Raw genomic sequence first — 19,951 nt, forward strand, 5'->3', positions numbered from 1 at the left:
AAATCTTGGAAAACACTTAGAGTGGAGGGATCGGTATGAAACTTGGTGGGAAAAATAAGCACAAGTCCTAGATACATGATTGACATAACCGGAACCGATCCGCTCTCTTTGGGGTAGTTGGGGGGGGGGTACTTCTGAAAAATTGAAAAAATGAGGTATTTTTAACTTAAGAACGGGTGATCGGATCTCAATGAAATTTGATATTTAGAAGGATATCGTGTCTCAGAACTCTTATTTTAAATCCCGACCATTTCTGGTGACATTGGGGGGAGGAGTTGGGAGGGGGAAACTTAAAACTTGGAAAACACTTAGAGTGGAGGGATCGGGATGAAACTTGGTGGCAAAAATAAGCACAAGTCCTGGATACATGATTGACATAACCGGAACGGATCCGCTCTCTTTGGGGTAGTTGGGGGGGGGGGTTAATTCTGAAAAATTTGAAAAAATGGGGTGTTTTTAACTTACGAACGGGTGATCGGATCTCAATGAAATTTGATATTTAGAAGGATATCGTGTCTCAAAGCTCTTATTTTAAATTGCGACCGGATCTGGTGACATTGGGGGGAGTTTGGGGTGGGGGAACATAAAATGATGGAAAACGCTTAGATTGGAGGGATCGGGATGAAACTTGGTGGGAAAAATAAGCAGAAGTCTTAGATACGTGATTTACATAATTGGAACGTATCCGCTCTATTGAGGGAGGGGGGTTAATTCTGAAAAATTAGAAAAAATGACGTATTTTCAACTTACGAAGGAGAGATCGGATCTTAATAAAATTTCATATTTAGAAGGACCTCGTAACTCAGATCTCTTATTTTAAATCCCAACCGGATCCAACGTATTTGGGGGGGGGGCAGTTGGGGGGTACCGGAAATCTTAGAAAACACATAAAGCGGTGAGATCAAGATGAAACTGGATGGGAAGAATAAAGACCTGTCTAAGATACGTGACTGACATAACCGGACTGGATCTGCTCTCTTTGGGGTAGTTTGGGGGGGGGGTGGAAAACCTAAAAAAAGCAGGTATTTTTAACTTAAGAACGGGTGATCGGACCTCAATGAAATTTGATATTTAGAAGGATATCGTGTCTCAAAGCCAAGTCCCGGCCGGATCTGGTGACATCGGGGAAAGTTTGGGCGGTGGAATCTAAAATGATGGAAAACGCTTAGATTGGAGGAATCTGGATGAAACTTGATGGGAAGAAGATGCAGAAGTCTTAGATACGTGATTTACATAATTGGAAAGGATCCGCTCTATTGGTGGGGGGGGGGTTAATTCTGAAAAATTAGAAGAATGACGTATTTTCAACTAACGAAGGAGTGATCGGATCTTCATGAAACTTCCTCGTAACTCAGATTTCTTATTTTATATTTCAACCGGATCCAGCGTAATTGGGGGGGCAGTTGGGGGGAACTGTAAATCTTAGAAAATACTTTTCTAAGCGGAAAATAATCTTTGAAAATACTTAAAGCGGTGAGATCAGGATGAAACTGGATTGGAAGAATAAAAACCTGTCTAAGATACGTGACTGACATAACCGGGCCGGATCTGCTCTCTTTGGTGGAGTTGGGGGGGGGTAATTTTTAAAATTGAGGTATTTGTGGTATTTCATCTCAATGAAATTTGATATTTAGAAGGATCTTGTGCTTTAAAGCTCTAATTTTAAATTACGATCAGATCCTGTGACATTGGGGGGATTAGAGGGGGAAACCGGAATTCTTGGAAAACGTGAAAATTGGTTTATTTTTATCTTACGAATAGGTGATCGGATCTTAATGAAATTTGATATTTAGAAGGAATTCATGTCTCAGAGTTCTTATTTCAAATCCCGACCAGATCTTTTTACATTGGGGGGAGTTAAGGGGATCTTGAAAAACACTTTGAGGGGAGGAATCGGGATGAAGCTTGGTGGATAGAATAAGCAAATGTCCTTGATACGTGATTGACGGAACCGTACTGGATTCACTCTCTTTGGGGGAGTTGGGGGGAGGGGTTCAGTGATTTGGTGAGTTTGGTGCTTCTGGACGTGCTAGGACGATGAAAATTGGTAGGCGTGTCAGGGAGCTGCCCAAATTGACTTGATAAAGTCGTTTTCCCAGATTTGACCATCTGGGGGGCTAAAGGGAGAGGAAAAATTTGAAAAAACTAGGTATTTATAACATACGAGTGGGTGATCGGATCTTAATGAATTTTGATATTTAGAAGGACATCGTGACTCAGAGCTCTTATTTTAAATCCTGACCGGCATTAAGCCTCTTATTTTCCTTGTAAATCAATCTATTGATTCATTGAATTTTGTTAGAGCTCATACCATATGAGCTCTTGGCTCTTAGCTCTTCATGCCTCGTCACAAGTGCCATATGAGCTCTTAGCTCTTGTTTTAATCGTTCCGAATTTATTCCCTTTCCCATGCGAAAAAAATCCACCGCCGCCTTTGTACCCATTATAGTTTTAATTATAATTAGTTTATTAATAATTAATTATTAATAATTAGTTTTAATTATTTTATTTAATTATAGTCTTTTTTTGTTTTAGAGTCAGCATAATATCGTACCTTCTTAACCGTACAGAAAGAAGTATGTACGTTCCATACTTTCTTTAATTGTACCTTACTTTGTTTTAGAGTCAGAATAACGTATTAGGCTACCTTCTTCAACGTATCATTCCATGCTTTCTTTAATTGTATCTTACTTTGTTTTAGAGTCAGAATAACGTATTAGGCTACCTTCTTCAACGTATCATTCCATGCTTTCTTTAATTGTATCTTACTTTGTTTTAGAGTCAGAATAACGCAGTACCTTTTTAACGTATCCTTTCATACTTTCTTTAATCGTACCTTACTTTGTTTTAGAGTCAGAATAACGTAGTACCTTCTTTAAACTATCATTCCATAGTTTCTTTAATCGTACCTTACCTTGTTTAGAGTCAGCAGAACATCCTGCCTTCTTTACCTCACCGTAAAGGAGTACCTTAATCCTACTTTTAACCGTACCGTACTTTCTTTAGTCAGCATATCATCGTACAGCATAAACCATGTTGGGATCATTTATCCAGAAATAAATTAAAAGAATTTTCGTCAAAAATTTAGATACGTTTTGCTGGCCACCTATGATTTATTGAAGCTTGTTTTCAAGCTTTGATTGGCTAACATTTTATGTGCTTCGTTTTATGCTCTTCTGTTCAAAATTTGATTTTTAGATAAAACACCTGTTGAAACACAAAACTTGAGCTTCTTTGACTACCTTTTCCCTTTTAAAGGAATTGAGTTACGATTACAGGTTATCCCTTCTTTATTCAATCTGTTATGTTGGTATACACATACATCCTTTGGGGTATATACCCCTTACCTGGAATCTTGACAAGTTAATACCAAGGGTTATCTGTTGAAAGCATCGGGGGGTCAGTATATCCTTATTAGGGATTTTATGTTTTCGTTGCGACGGCAATTTTAAACGAAGAGGAAGTAATTGGAAGAGACTTGGTGTTTAATTGGATATTTTGATGGAAGTGGAACAACTATCAGTGGGAATTGCTACCTAATTTCATGTCTATAATGCTCTACTGCCACACTACTGTTGTACTCAATTGGAAAAGGGGTGAATCACCACCCTACATTTTTAATACTTTTTCGTATCATTTGGTATCACGTTAAGAAATACTTTTGTATTGTTTGAATTGTTTTGTATTGTTTTGTATTGAATTGTTTTGTATTGTTTGAATTTTTGTATTGTTTGTATGTTTGAAAATAAACAACAAAATTGCCCCCTTCCCTTCCTAGAAAAAGGAAAATACTTGTGTTTTCATGGATAAACACCTTTTTTGGTATTTCATTGAAAAAATGAAGAAAAAACATAGTTTCCCTCCCAAGATTTCTAAAAATTCAATTTTGCCATCTCCCCTTACATTTTCAAGAATTGGAGACCTTGGATTATCAAACTTGCACTCAAGGCCGTATCTAGGATTTTATTTTGAGAAGGGGAGGGGGGGGGGTACAAAAAATTTTACAAAGGCATCACAGTTTGTTTCTATGCATTTTTTGTTTTACTTTTATACGAGTCGGACAAAAATTCCATGAGAGAGGAAAACTGAGTAAACCCCCCTGAATACGACCTTCTGCATCTTCACCTGCACGAACGATTCTGCGAGTCATAAACTATCTGAACTTTAGCTAAACTTTTATATTTTATTTACTTCCTTTTCGCTACCTATTTTACTCTAGAATTTCTCTATCTATCTCCTCGATTTTTTCTTCTTTCTGTTTAAGGTTCTAAATGTCATGATGTAGTCCAGTGTACTACTTTGCACTTGAGACTCCTCTCCCCACAAATTCGAGATAATATATATATATATATATATATATATATATATATATATATATATATATATATATATATATATATATATATATATATATATTGTATATATATATATATATATATATATATATATATATATATATATATATATATATATATATATATAATTGTTTAGTTCATTCAGGTTTTTTGCAATGTGTTAATATTTGTGATTTGGTAAAATTTATAATATTTAGTTTACCTATTGTTGCTAAAGGGAGGGATATATTAACAGGATAAGCTTGTTTTGGTTTTACTTGGTTGTTTTACATTTGCTGTTTTTTTTTTCTTTCATAGGCATGTATTTTGGGGGTGATACTTGACGCGGGGATGCCATGGATATTCTGTGGTAGCCACAACACTGTGCTGGGTAGAGAATTTAGAGTGGCGAAACCCTATATAGGCCAGTGTATTCTCCTGATGAGCCCTTATGTTGGGTGTTGCCTCTGAATTATTTGTCTATATTATTTTTTCTATTGTTTGGTAAATGACGACTTATACTTATTGACGACATGACTGCCTGTCCATGGATTATTCTTTATGGTTGATTGTGTGTGGCTATGCTGTTTGACCTATGTGATTGTATGAATGAGTAGGGTTGAGGCCTCATTCAAGTGCTGGTCTATATTAATCACTAATTTAGGAAAACAATCTTCCTTTTCTCCTTCTGTCTCTCTTTTTTTTTGTGTTTGTGCTGTTGCATTGGTGATTTCTCTTTTCATGATATATATATATATATATATATATATATATATATATATATATATATATATATATATATATATATATATATATATATATATATATATATATATATATATATATTATTATTATTATTATTATTATTATTATTATTATTATTATTATTATTTATAGACATCATTATTTATGTGTGCGTCATTGTAAGAATATGAGGCTGTCAGTCATCTGTGAACCCAGTCAATTTCATTTTGTTTTTTCTCCATTTTATCTACCCATTTACTACTTAAATCTCCCTCGGTTCTAAATTTCATGATGCAGTCCACTACTTTGTATTCGAGGCTCCTCCCCAGACAAACAGATTGTTTTGTTTGTGAGTCACTTTTGTTAATCTATATATATATATATATATATATATATATATATATATATATATATATATATATATATATATATATATATATATATATATATATATATATATATATATATATAAATAAGTTGTAATAATTATATTTTCTAATCTTACCTGTGTTTTCCGAGTACATAAAAAAAATCAACATTTACATGGGACAAATCCAACCGGGCTTATGCTCTGTATATTGAACTCAGGCGCGTACAATTTTATACAATGGATCCGACTTTGTCTTTCAGACCTAGTCATAACGTAGCCTGTTCATTGCTGTATCGTGATATTGCTTGAGTCTCTCTAGTGAGGGTGCAACAGTTCACAATTAGGTTATGTATGGCAAGGCCGGTGTTGATGCTACTGAGGTTTTAGCAAAAATATTATTTTTCAGTATTTCTCTGGTAAAAAAAAAATAGCGTTTATTTCGTGAGTTTCTACCTGTGATGTTTTTCCTAAGCCACTAATATTGATGCTTATTTTTTGGAATGACCCACTTTTTAACTTTATTGATTGTGAAACCATCGGCGAAATATCGGGTCAGTAAGAAGAATGAAACATTAATTCCTATTAGATTGGTTTTCCTTTGTGAAATATTGAGACAGAAACAAAGGATTGTTTTTGAGGCGCTAGATTTTTAACAAGTGGTTTCTCTGTTTTTCTGTACTTGATATTCACACACATGCTTTTGGATATTTATTTAAAACTGGGTTAAGTAAAAAACTGAAAGTCAGAAGGCTATACGTACGCAGATTGTTTTTCTGTTTTTAGGAAGGGGGGAGGAAGAGGGGATGTATATGGAAAAAATAGGCCTATTACATGGAAAATATACGAAATTGTGAAACAAATCGTAAACATGTGAATATTTTATGGCTGGGGTACAGGTCTGACGTCCCCTTGTGAATTTACCTGAAGTGAAGGAATCTGAGTCAAGATGTGACTTTTTGGGGGGAGGGGGATTACAAATCTTGGAAGACACATCATCGCCAGACTTGAAGAAATTGAAAATAGTAACATTTTTCAAATGAAAATGAATATTGGCATTAAAATATTCGACGATTTGAGATTATTCTATGTCGTGGTTTTAATGGTTGGTGCAACCTAGTAAAGGCATATATATAAGGGTACTCTCGTCCCTCCATGCCCACTCTGTAGGTCTTTCATTTCTAACTAGAAGGCTTTCATTAGGTGTTTGCCTTTCCAAATATTTTAACATTGGCGTCAGTGATTAGCCTTTAATCGTGCTTCAAGGGGTCCGCTGCGCAGATGTCCTCCCACTCTGGGATGAGATTTGTCTGGAGCAGTGTTACCAGATGTCTTGTTTAAAGCTTCGCCGCCATAAAAGTGAAAATGCGCCGAAACCGGTATTTTCTTGCGAAGATGTGCCAAATACACGATTTTCCGACGAAAAAAATCGGCGAGAGCACCCGTTTGAAAAAAAATCTATGCGTAATTGCCTAAAAGAGCCCAATTGACGCAAATATGCTCCATCTACCAACTCTGGTCTGGATGGTTCTTTTGTCACGTTTGTATGTTCTACGAAGACATTTTCGTTGTTCTTCCTTGGTGAAGGTTCCTACTGGTTCTCAGAGGAGGCGCATTTTAGGAAGTATATGATCTGGCATATGGAAGATATGTGCAAGGTATCACCATCTTCGTTGGTGAAGATGCCCTTGAAGTACAGATTTCATTCTTGAATCAATAAATATTTGCCACCCCCACCCCGCTTAGGAAAAACCTAACTCTGGGTACAAATATACGCTTGTCGATTATCCCCCTGTCGATATTCCTATTGCTAAATAGCACACAGAATGGCCACTAAGACAGTTTGTCAATCAATAGTTTTATTTATTTAATGTCAAGTTAATTACCATAAGACAAATTATATCCAACTGCGGCAAACTGTGTGCAAAGCGAAGTCAACGGAAGTCTTGTACGATATATGAACGTGAGACATTAATTCGGCACTAACACTCTCTCATGACAATAAATCTGGGATTGGGTAAAATCAATTATATGTCATCGTGTGTTCCACTTATCATATGATGCAAATGTAATTACCATCCGATGGATTATTGGAAAAAGTTTTCTTCTATTTTTGCATATAAAGGTATACCCATTTATTTTTGCATTTAATCCCCCCCCCCTTGATTGATTCCGTGGTGTAAGAGAGAGATACGAGGAACCTTGTGGTCTTTAGGGCCTTCGATAGAAGTTGCGAGGATACGAACATCAAATGAGATTGGACAGAGGAAGGACTTTGGTGAAGAAGCTATTTTCAAGCAACTATTAAGTATCATCCAGGGGGGGGGTGATCTTATAGGTTTGGATAGCGAACAGGGGTATTTACCTCTGATTCCTCTTGGAGTTATCACGAGCGTCAAATTAGCCCATCTTCAACATCAGCGACGGAAAAGTTTTTTTCTATCGGATAACTATTCTTCCGGTTTGGACGTAGTGCCACCAAAACGTTACTGGGGGGGGGGGGGCGGGATTTTCAATTTTCTTTTCCTAAGATTGTTCTTTCTCATGACACCCCGCCCCCCCCCCCATAAAAAAGGAAAGCTAAAGAGTATTTTTTAATGCTTTTGGCGTGTAAATTATGCCAATTACGGGACCAGAGATGGCAAAGATTATTGTAAACAGGCTTCTATGAGGCTCCTTTTTTACTATTAAACTAAGGCCAATTCATAAATACACAAACGAACATTATCAGTAATTTATTCAATGAAAAGTGTATCTCAAGAACGTATCCAGGACTTTTTTTTTGGGGGGGGGGGCTACAAAAAACTTTTAAAGCGCTTCAAAAATGTGTTGATATTCTTTTTTGTCCGTTTGCAGTTATAATTTGCATATCATTTAACTGTTTTGTTGAACTGTTTGAATGAATGGGTGTTTTCGCCCTACGCCCCCTCCCCACCCCCGCCACAGAAATACATGTGTATATTCCCTCGCTAGGGATTTTGGCATTGGATTGAGATACACCCTCTTATTACGCCATATATTGCACATGGATTAATTTTTGAATAGCCATCTCCTTGATCTAAGGGCAGTGTCCCACTTTCCATTGTTGCATCTTCTGATTACTACCTGCCATTAGTTTTACGTAAAAGACGATTTTTATCGCATCTGAAAAATTGTTGAGGCGCTTCGAGCTAAGTTTTGATGGCGACTGTAGTCAGTTTCGGATTGTGTGATGGTAGATAGGTTACGCAAATGGTATTCAGTCGGGTAGGCGAAGTGAGTCTGCGGTCTGGATGCGTGATAAAGTCTTGGATAATCTCTGGAGTATTAATATTGACAATATTCGAAGGTAATTAATTAAGTGGAGATTATTTTGTGTCCTTTGTGATTTCTTAAAAAATATTTAAATGTTTTTAGTGTGTTTGCTGAACGCGGTGTCATAAATGCCAAAAATCAAATTCGATATGGTATAGAATGAAATTATTAGATTGTGGAAATGATGTTGCTTTCCGTGTTCAGAATTGAAACAAAAATAAATAAAGAAGGCGTTTCGTAGTTTCTTCAATGTAACCATTCGCTAAAGCAAGGCTGAAAATATATGAAAACCAAATGATCATGATCAACCAAATGATTCAACCAAAAATGATCAACCAAATGACTCAAATGAAAACCAAATTGATCAGGTCTGTATTAACTGAGAAATATAAAAAGACATTGCCAGTTGGATTTTGACGAGCCAATCATCTGTTGGAAATGTTATTCTGGATTATTTTGGTGGTCGCGTATCTGCCCAAGTTTTGAGAATACGCCCAAGTACATTTGCACTTAATCTAATGGGCTTCATTAAATCTTATGAATGTTTTATCCGCGCGAATATCTTTATAATATTTTTATATTTATCATATTTTATGATTTACAAATATCTTTATTTCAACGCACACGGTTGAGTCAGTTGAGCCCTGTACCACGGAAAGCTCAAAAAATGAACAAAAGCAGACTTAATTGATTTGGTTTCTGAACAACTCTAGAATATCTAATTAAATCGTAATTAAATCTAATTTAAAATCGTGCAGAATTCCGCAATAAAACATCAATCGGAAATGGCTTATTTTTTGTACCCCTCACTAAAACTTTTACCCCCCCCCACCTCCCTGAAAAATCCTGGATACGGCCCTGAATTCAAGTAAAATCAGGAGTCTTGTTCCTTTTTCCTTGTTATTGTTATTTTTAAAACAATTCTTTTGTAGTTTGTAACAATAATTGCTCTTCTGTAATAGTGTGTATGTGTTTTTCAATGTTCGATGTTCTACTGCTACTACTAACAACCTACTGCAGCTCCAAACCACCAGAGGTAAACACAGGTATGCACGCTCCTCCTCCATCCCAATCGATTCAAAGCCTCCCTCTTTAGACTCTCCCAAGGAGTTTATACTTCCCTTAGATTCTTCCTTACGACCTCCTTCCATTCCATTCTGGGACGAAGAGCTTTTCGTTTGCCCTAGATGGTAGGCAGAGAAGGACAATCTTTATCAGTCTGTTGTCCTTCGTCCGTAGGAGCCATCGCAGCTTAACTCTCATTATATTATTAGAAAGCGGGATAGGCCCGTATTTTTTTTACAGCTTACTGTTTGAAATACGATCAGTCAGACGGGTACTAAATTGAATCATCCGACAATTTCTCTGGATAATATCTAACAAATCCTTCTCTCTTTTTTTTTTGAAAACCACACTGATACCCTGTTGTAAAAGAAAAAGAAAGAAAAAAGTTAAATTTAGAATTAAGAGGTGCGTAGAATGTGTTTTATTTTCTTGGGGTCCAACCCAACTCTTGAAGAAGCAATTAAGAGAAAGTTTTTTTTTTGCTGAATGACTGAACAGAAATAAATTTGTTTTTAGAAATAATTTCGCTGCGTGTTTTTTAGATCGAATTGTATTGGTTTCAGTTGAGGGTAATTACCGTGGCGGTAAGAGGTCTTAAAAAAAGAAATTAAATGAAACTGTAACTCGTTGGGACAGGATAAAGAGTGAAGCCTTGAATAGATTGAGGTTGAGGACGACCTTGCGCAGCTGTTTTGCCTCATGTGGCTTGTTTCTCTAGTGAGTTGTTAGTAGCAGTAGCGATGAAAGGTATCAGTGACCATGCTAAATGGATCTGGAAGAAAAATCAAATCGATACTTAAGTATTATACAAGAAATCCTCGAGAAGTGAAGTTTGGTTAATGCTAATGAAATATACCTAACTAAGAAAAAAATATAATAGTTTAGAAACAAATTTGGGCTATAAATTTGTACAATAGGGAGGGAGGGGGGTAAAGCATAGCATATATTAAATACGTAACCTAGCCAACCTATTCTAACCTAACCAAAATACCAACTAAATTTTAATTAAAATATAGTTATCCATATTCAGACATTGCCATGATACATTGCAACCTAACTGGGATGAAAACCGGGTAATGTCCCGAGTGATTCTTGTATAATACTTAAGTACCATCAAATTAAAAGAGGACTACATGCTAAACAATAATATCCGGGGGTTTATTTTTTCCATCCTTTGGTTATTTCTATAAGTTTCTGTTTATCCAATCCTGTATTCAATATAAGCATGTTTCTCCCAGAAATGGTAATGTGGCGGAACATTTTGGCTAATCTGCTTAATGCCTATTACAGATTTAGCGCCTCAAATTTATATTATACAATTACCTCCTCTTTTCTGATTCTCTTGTTTGTAATATCCGAGAAGGTTTGCTTTTTTGCTTATGAAAAAAATCGTTGTATGAATTTTCTGTTACTGATGACCACTTTGAGAGATATGGTTGATATCAGAGACGCACCCAGGGGAGGCTTCGAGCCCTTTCTCCCTCCCGAAATATCAATTTTTTCTAATTCCAGGGCCCTTTTTATTCAAATTACCAAATAAGAAGTTGTTTTTTTGTTATCGTCCCGCTCCGGAAAAATCTTACGTACGTGTATTTTATAAATCACTATCCTTTGAAAAGCCCTTTTTCTGAAATCATTTGATTGCCCAGTAAACTGGTTTCTTCGGCATTCAAAGTCATGCAAAGCTTTTCCTGTCCAAGTAAGATGTATTCAATTTTCGTAAATTCATCTAGTATTGTTCGATATGGGCCTGTTTCGCGCAGAACCGGTAATGTGGCCGAATATTTTGGCCAAGCATCTTGATGCCTATTCCGGATTTACTGCTTCAGCCTCATAATGGGTTCCTCTTTTATATCAAATCCAGATTCTCCTGTTTAAATTAGAGAAAAAATAAGAAGAACAAGTTTATTTAACAACTGGCCTACTTCATTATGCTGACGAGGCTATTAATGATTCTTATTGTTTGTATTTTAACCATTCCTTTATTCCCTTCGTGGAATGAAATAAATTCATGCTTACATTACTCTGCGTGGTAGACGGGCACATATCAAAGAACAATACATTTTGCGGTACTTAATGTCTTATAGCCACCCCACTCAAGAAGTGAAGTTAGGTTAATCCTAATTCAGTATAAGCTTTATTTTGTATAATAATACAATTCGGGCTATATATATATATATGCACATTAGGGGTCTGGGATGGGGATTAAAGTATTTGGACAGCGCCCCTAATCTAACCTCCCCTAATGTGCAAATAGATAGCCCAAGTTATACAAGTCCAATGCATTATGTCCAAGTCCAATGCATTGTGCCATCCGTTACTAGTTTTTGTAGCTTTTAACCTGGTTTTCTGAGAAGTAACCTAAGCTTAATTCTGAGATGAAGAACTTGGGTAGGGGGGTTATGTCACATAAGTACCCATTTTGCTATATTTCTAACCAAATTAAGACTAACTGGGATTTTATTAATTGCAGTAACCGTACGCGCAGATGGATATAGGGATAAAAAGCTAAAGGACACAATTCTATGGCGTTTTGCATAAAGGACATAAGTCAACTTTTCTTGATTTTACAGGAGAGCAAAATGAAAATAAAAACGCACAATGAAAAAAAAATTATCATAAATCAACAATTTAATAAACTTAATTTTAAATACTGATTCCCGGTTAATTTTTAAATCGGAATTTACGGGGAAGGTTGAAATTGAATTTTTCATTACTTGAAGATAAGAGACCTACACCCTTTTTACGCCCTTTTGGAACAATTTTTGACTTAATCAGAATTAAAGATAACTAATCGATAGACCTCTTTGAGCTCTTTTGAACCATATGATTTACTCATTTTCGGAAAAAAAGTGGATATAGGCTCTTTTTGCAAAACGTCACAAACCTATACAAAATACAATTGTTGATTCTTCTATGGAGATATAAAAAAGTATTTTCCAAAACCGGGAAGGGGCATTGTCAGTTTTACGAATTTTTTAATAGAAATACCAACTTAAAATATTTTCCAAGTTCGAGGTGGGGGGAGCACCTGCTTTACTCCCTCTCTCAACTGTTCTCTACGAATCCCGCCTTTTGGCATATATTCCTTACTTTTTACTTACATGGGAATTTGTTATTTCATAATACCTTAAAGACTAAAAGGAAGTTAAATTATTGGATAATTTGAAATTTAAGTGATCTAATCGATTAAGGAAATGTCATGGTTCAGCTGCTTAGTCTTACTAAGATAATTTGGTTTTAATGATTGAATACGGATCTTCTCTTTACTGAGTTTCAAATAGAGTGTAACCGCCACTCTGAGCTACCCACACTTCCCTCAATTATGACGGAAAATTTCCAATTTGTAAAACTTTGCGAAAACGGCCTTAAGAAGGGTCATGGACAACCTTGTCATATCAGCGCGTTGATAATTGCCGTATGATATTATATTCCAGTGCCTCTGTTTAACATGTCGTCGGATCCTTCTCATAACTAGTTTTATGGCATTCTACGAGTGAAAAATAATATACATCTACAACCTAGAAGTATTGCCACAGCTTTATTCTGTTAGGGTTCACCTCAAATTGTAGTTGGCGGGGGGGGGAGGAGGTTGGATCGGAAGTTTTGTATCTCTGAATTTTCTTGTTGTCGAGTAGACTGGTCCATTCTTTTTCCTTTTATTATAAAATCCTTTATTTTTGAACTTGGTGCCCACTAAGTGTAAAACTACAGAAGTGCATATGGATGCCGTTTTTGATCAAAATTGAGTTCCCGCTATCGCTAATTTTGAAGACATTTTATGGTTGTGTAAGTTTCGACTTTCCTGCAGGGTTGCCAGCTGGACACTATACGTCAAAAGGACACATTCCCATGTGCCAGGAGACAATGACATAAAGGGCAAAAAAGTGACATGTTTTAGAAATTTGGGACATATGAGGACAAAAAGGGACACATTGTGACAACCTTTTAAAAGATTGTCATAGCTTCATTCTTTTGGGGATCAGCGCAAATTGGAGTTGGTGATGGTGGAGGGGTCGGAAAGTTTTTATTTCTGACTATTCTAGTTGTTGAATGAACTGGATTATTCAGTCTCTCTTTATCATAATTGCACAAAGCTGTCCCTGTGCAACGCATCTGATAGGTTATGAACTATTCTAAACCTTAGAGGCACACGGGCCATGGCTTACAGAAAGAACAACACAACAAAAGTATAAGAATCGCAAAAAAAATAAACACCCCCCCCCCTATTATACATATACTTATCACTTCACACATCTTCTCTTATTCTGCCGATCCTCCGAAAACTCTGTTGTGCATCGCCTCACGGATGTGCCTCCTCACGCTCCTACTAGTTGCCACTTCGGAATTACTGTTCAGCATTTCCACCATCTATTTTTGGTATCCAGTATTTATTAAGTGTTGCATATTCATCAAATGTTATTCGGTAGCGGCTTTTCATTCAAAACTGGTCGTTCGGCAGGACATGTTAGCGAAGTTGTTGTGTGCCTATTCCGGATTTACTACTTCAACTTTGTAACGAGCTCTTCATTTTCTTTTTAATTCTAGATTCTCCAGTTACAAATGATTAAAAAAGGGAACAAGTTTGCTTATCACGACTGGCCTATTTGAAGCCTTTTCTTAATTAGCCTATTTTGAAGCCTTTTCTAGTTAGGATGACGATGCTATTTATCAAGATAAAAATCTTGATAATTTGTCTTTAATTGTCCCTCTTATGAAAGTTGTTGTAGTATTTTGTTTACAGTGTTCACAAGCAATTCTTATGAAAACTAGATTATTGGGTGAATACGCGGGAATTCATCTCGGGGAAGGGCCCCTCCCCCAATTGAAGAAGGAGGGATGGCTTCTCTTAGACATTGGAGGGTGGCTTGTGATCACCCCTGGTCAAATTTTTACAGTTCTTCTTTTTTTCAGTTCTTTAATTTTATCTAAAACCCGAAATAAGTTTGGGTGCTTTGAATTAAAAATATTTTTTTTTAACAACAGGCTAAATTATTTTGTTACTTTATAATTATATTTCTGTGATTATTTATAGTTATATTCATTTATTTTTTAACAATAGGCTAAATATTTCATTCATGTGACAGAATTTACCTACTACGTTAAAGAAAGATGACGAATGTACCCAAAATCTAAGTTTTTGTACTACCAGGATTGTAACGTTTCCAAGTAAGAGTCAAATAAGGCTCCGTCTATGATTGCTTTTGACAAACCTTTGAATTTTTAGTTGGGTTCATTGAAGCTATTCCCTTTGAAAAACACCCAAATCCCAGGGGTGTAATTTAGTATGAGGCAGGGGGCAGCTGCTCCTCTAGCTTAGTTTGCCCCCCCCCCCCCATCTGAAATTTATTTTCTTCCAAAATCCTGTCAAAACTAAGTTAAGGCTGTATAATTCAAACATCCGCTGAAAGGATCAGTTTACTTTAGTATATATTTACTAAATTTAGTACTAATTTAGTATCTGTGTGGTACTATGTGGCTCATTTTTCAGTTTTTTGATTTAGAAAATTGGCTCCCACTTTGCCACTCCTCTAGGATTTCGACGAAATCAACCACTGCTGAATCCGTCCAAGTTACGACAAATAAGTCGGAACACATTTCCAATTTTTACGCCAATTTCAATTCAATTTTATTTTGAAGTAAGCCATTCTAACTAAATTGAGAACTATTATTTTTAACATTGAATGCATTGTTCATCCACAGGTCAAATTATAGCGTGGAGGTTGCGAGGATTTTTAAAGGGGGTGGTGGTTGAAATACGAAAAAGTGCAACTTTAAGTCACTAACTTTTTTTTATGCTGAATCCTTGTGAGGAATCTTAGGAAGGGGCCCCCTATGTAAGTCGATATAAAATAAATATAGACAAGGTTGTCTGTCCTGAAAAAAGAGCTAAAAATGTAAACCTACTAAAGTTGCTCCTTCATGTATTTTTGCTTTTGAAAAAACAATTACATTTGTTTGTTTAAGGCTGTCGTTGATTTTTTTTTTTTGTTTTAGGGCCTTCAGATTATACTTTTTAAAACTAAAAGGCCTATCTAAAGTTACATTACCAAGAAAACGCCAAACTTCGCAGCAAAATTGCCGAGGAGGGAAAAAAACGTAAGATAATGGCTGGCAGCTATTCAAGTGCGCCCATTCTTTCCTCTCAGTGTAAGTGTGACCTCTCATTCTGAAATGAGCCTACTAAACTGATCATTTAACTACTCGAATGGGGTTGTTAGCCGGCTGAATCGCTTACATACTTAAATGAAGGTCATGCAACAAGTGATGTTTGTTGTCCATATGAGCTAAATACCTTTAAGCTATTTGTTAATAACTAAAACTTAAAAATACTGTTTGCGTAAGTTTATGAAGATTTCTTGATACTTTTACTAGAATTTGATTTGAAGTTGTAAAAAAAATTCAATTCTAACCCTGCTTGGTTGTGACTATTGAAGGTCTAGTGAACCTAGACTGGTGTTTGGTCGGTAAGCCTAAACTGGATATCTTGAAAATGCTTGTTACTAGTCAAAATTGTACTGGAATTTTTTTTTAGCTTTTGAGCAACGGATTGCCTGTTCAGAAGTAAGGTTTAAGCACCACTTTTTCTTCCGTGTACGGTATGTGCTACCGTGATTGTGTGCAGGATTTTGAAAATGGGTAGCAATTTGCTTGTGAAGGTAAATGTCACGAGATGTGATTGGCTTATATTTGTAAATATGACCAAGAATTTCTCACAGGAAGTATGTTTTTCGTACTAAAGAAGGTCCCGTCATGCATAAATTATTAACAGACCAGGCGGCACCTACCTCACTTGTTGATTATTTTGCTTGTGAGGTTGATTGGGACTACTTTTATATTCTTGGACTAAACTAATGTGTATGACTAGCTGGACCTTTAAATTAGGACCGCCTCTATATTCTTATGTTTATTGAATTTTGTATTACAAGCTGATTTTAGTTGGTTACTTTTTTTTCATAAGTTCTAAACGATACCCAAGTGCCTCATATATCCTGAATTTTATAATTAATTTGGGATTAAAATGAACAAAAAGGGTGTTTTTAACAGATACAGCTGTGCAACTAGCCTGTGTAGGCCTCCTTTTGAAAGAAAAAAGTCCGGCCTGTTTGAAATGTTGTTTTAAAGTAAGGCTAAAAATTCGGCTCTTGTGCATTATTCGGTGCGCACTCGAGAATGTGGATTTACAGATTAGACAATAACCGGTTTTCACCTGCCAGTATCCGAAGAAAATTAGCTTAGGCTCATTTGAAATCTACGTTGTTGGTACATTTTTGTTAAATTTTTAATACACTAGTTAAAAAAAAAAACAAAGCTTTTCCGAGGGAAGTAAAAAGGGAAGTTGAAACTTAAAACAGACAAAAATTATTACCTAACAGCGTATCTAATATATATGAATAAAACTAGTACAAATAAACCAACTAATAATGTTTCCCTATGCTTTTAGGATTATAGATAACTAGCGCTTTACTGGAAACACAAAATAATATAGGAGTTTTGGTTATAGGCGTTTTAATATAGCCTTCCCAGTGGGGCAAAGTCTTGTGATACCCCAATTGGAAAAAGAAAATGATTGGTACTTGTGCATTATTCGGTACACACTCGAGAATATGGATTTACAGATAAGACAATAACCGGTTCTCACCTGCCAGTATCCGAAGAAAATTAGCTTTTCACCTGCCAGTATCCGAAGAAAATTAGCTTAGGGTCAGTTGAAATCTACGTTGTATAATATAGGTATATTTTTATTAAATATTTAATATTTAGAGATGGTATTTTGATTGGGTTAGGTATTTAATATAATTCTTCCCCCCCTATCATAATTCTTTGTTGTAGTTTTTATAATTTAGTTACTAAAGTATTGGATTTCCATCAAATTTCGGTATAGTTCATAATGATTAATCAAACTTCATTTCTCGAGTGTGTACCGAATAATGCATAAGTACCAAAAATTCTTTTTCATTGAGGTTTTGAGAGATAAACTCATTTATTTGTCATTGAGGTTTCATGAGGATAAACTTATTTATTCGTCATTGAGGTTTCATGAGGATAAACTCATTTATTTTTTCCAGGAATTCAGCCTCTTCTGCGCCAGTTATAAAGGCTGAACCTCCGGAAATGGCTCACAGCGGTGCTCATTTAGAGTTGTTCATCTCCAAAGAACCTGAAGACCTTACCAGACGAAGTCCAGTGGTGCAGTCAACTGATAGAATACACAGTTCTGTCATTTCAAGAGCATTGGCCAACGGAGAGCTGGTCAATGCAGGTTTTGATGCCCTGCATTCCCTAGATGAACCTAATTCCCCAGTTCACGCCCGTCGGTTAACTGATGAATCCATATTTTCAGATGCTGAAATAAAAGCTGAAATAACCTATCAAAATGACAATAGCTATACAACAACTACATTGACAACTGTTCCGTATGAAAATTCGTCATATTCTGTTATTGCCAATACTGGGTCTCAGAGGTATAACTCGAGACAATATTCGGGATCGTCCCCCAGTGGTGGTGAATATTATCCAGAGTTTAATAATTTCGCAAATGGTGAGAATTATACACAAAATAGACGTATTGTATATTCAACATCAGAACAAGCTGCAGATCAGGTGTTTATTGAAAGATACAATGTTAATGGACGACAGGCTGTATATAAAGTGGGGAATAACGTGGATTTACCATCTCCTGATAGCGGAATTGGTGAGTCTGGAACGCCAAGGGAAGCTCAAACTGTCCAACACGTAAGTTCACCTTCATCTTTTTACATCAAACGGGATTTCCAGAGTGGACCTTAACGCTTCATTGAGCAGGCTCAATTGGGGGGGGGGGGGGGCTGGGTATAATATCTTCCCCTAGATCTCTCACCCCTTCGATAAAAAAGTGCCCTCCTTCAATCTAAATGTTGAAAATCCATTTATTTTCGCCCCATCCCATTTTTGTCCCATCCCATTTTGTGAATTTATGCCACCGTATGTGTGGCCTGACCAAGGACTTATGTAAGTCCTAGTAAACATTTCAAATTATTGAATTTGATGATGATTAAAAGCAATGTATTTTTATTAGCAGTAAAGAAATATTTTTTCTTTACTTAAAGAAATATTAACAGCACTTTACATTCGTAAAGCCCAGTGAATATAAACTACAAAGTGACCTGCAGCTAATGCTATCATTGAAGCATTTTGTTACAGTGTTCAGAGTTCAGTTCAGAGTTTTATCCACCATTAAATACGAAATGGAAATACAATACTCTTATTCCCCCTCGAAAGGCTCCATGGCCAGGGATGCAAGAAGTCTATTTAAGGAGTCTATTTGTAGTTTATTGACACAGGGCTCAGTTATGCTTTTTGGATGTGTAATGGTGGGTTCTGGTTAGGACCTATGCCCGGATGTTTTATGGAGGAGGAATCGATTCTAACAAGAAAAGTTGGTAACTTGAATGAGAAGTACCCAGAACTTTTTTAGAAAATTTAGGATTACGAGGGAGAACTGGATCCCAAACCCGGATCCCGAGTCTATGGTTATATAAATTTCTTTAACATTAAAATATCATGTGTTTTGTCTAATAGATCAGTTTTTTTATTTGTCTGTATTGAACGGAACTACATTAACACATTGTCAAAAGAGTATGTGTAACTTATAAGACTTGGATATTCCGCTAGTATAGTATTGCTTACCTACCAAAAAATCCACCTATGCCATCTAACGTTTAGCATTTCTTAACATTTTTTTAAGTGTATTGAAAATACACAATTAGTTTAATCGGTAAAAGTAAGCGTCGTAATATTTGTCTGGCCTAAGTTTCCGAAACAAAACACAATTGTGAAGCATGGAAAAAAATACCAATAGACTTTTGTGTTCTTTTTTTTATTCTTACACCAAATTCCCATTTTTATAAGTAACCCATACTCTGTGACACTATAAAAACATTTCCTGATGTCTGTCTTTAGAGACTTTCCTAGGAGGGAGGCAATTGGAAAAGTTGTGCCGTCACATAGGGGCGCTGCGGCTTGGGAATTGCCCATTTTGATCAACATTTTCATTTTGATTCGGCTTTTTTGCTTATATTTGAGTCGGGACGGGGTGCTTCAATTAATTTTTCTCGGCCTCCACCAACCCTAGGAGCTGCTCTATCTTTCTTATTCAACGGGTAGA

The 19,951-nt window shown here is 36.0% G+C and overlaps 1 protein-coding gene across 7 annotated transcripts in view; it reads left to right on the plus strand.

Moving 5' to 3' along the window:
- The window catches only part of LOC136034005 (protein grainyhead-like), a 213,170-nt gene that overhangs the window by 101,275 nt on the left and 91,944 nt on the right, over window positions 1-19,951 (plus strand). For 4 of the 7 annotated variants that reach the window (XM_065715041.1, XM_065715044.1, XM_065715042.1 and 1 more), the window contains one exon: window positions 17,874-18,540. In XM_065715041.1, coding sequence (XP_065571113.1) covers window positions 17,874-18,540 — 667 coding nt within the window. Of the gene's footprint in view, window positions 1-8,600; window positions 8,774-17,873; window positions 18,541-19,951 lie in introns of those variants that run through there. The other 3 variants (XM_065715045.1, XM_065715047.1, XM_065715048.1) reach the window with 1 other exon arrangement.

The sequence above is a fragment of the Artemia franciscana genome, chromosome 12 (assembly GCF_032884065.1).
Source record: "Artemia franciscana chromosome 12, ASM3288406v1, whole genome shotgun sequence".
Taxonomy (NCBI): domain Eukaryota; kingdom Metazoa; phylum Arthropoda; class Branchiopoda; order Anostraca; family Artemiidae; genus Artemia; species Artemia franciscana.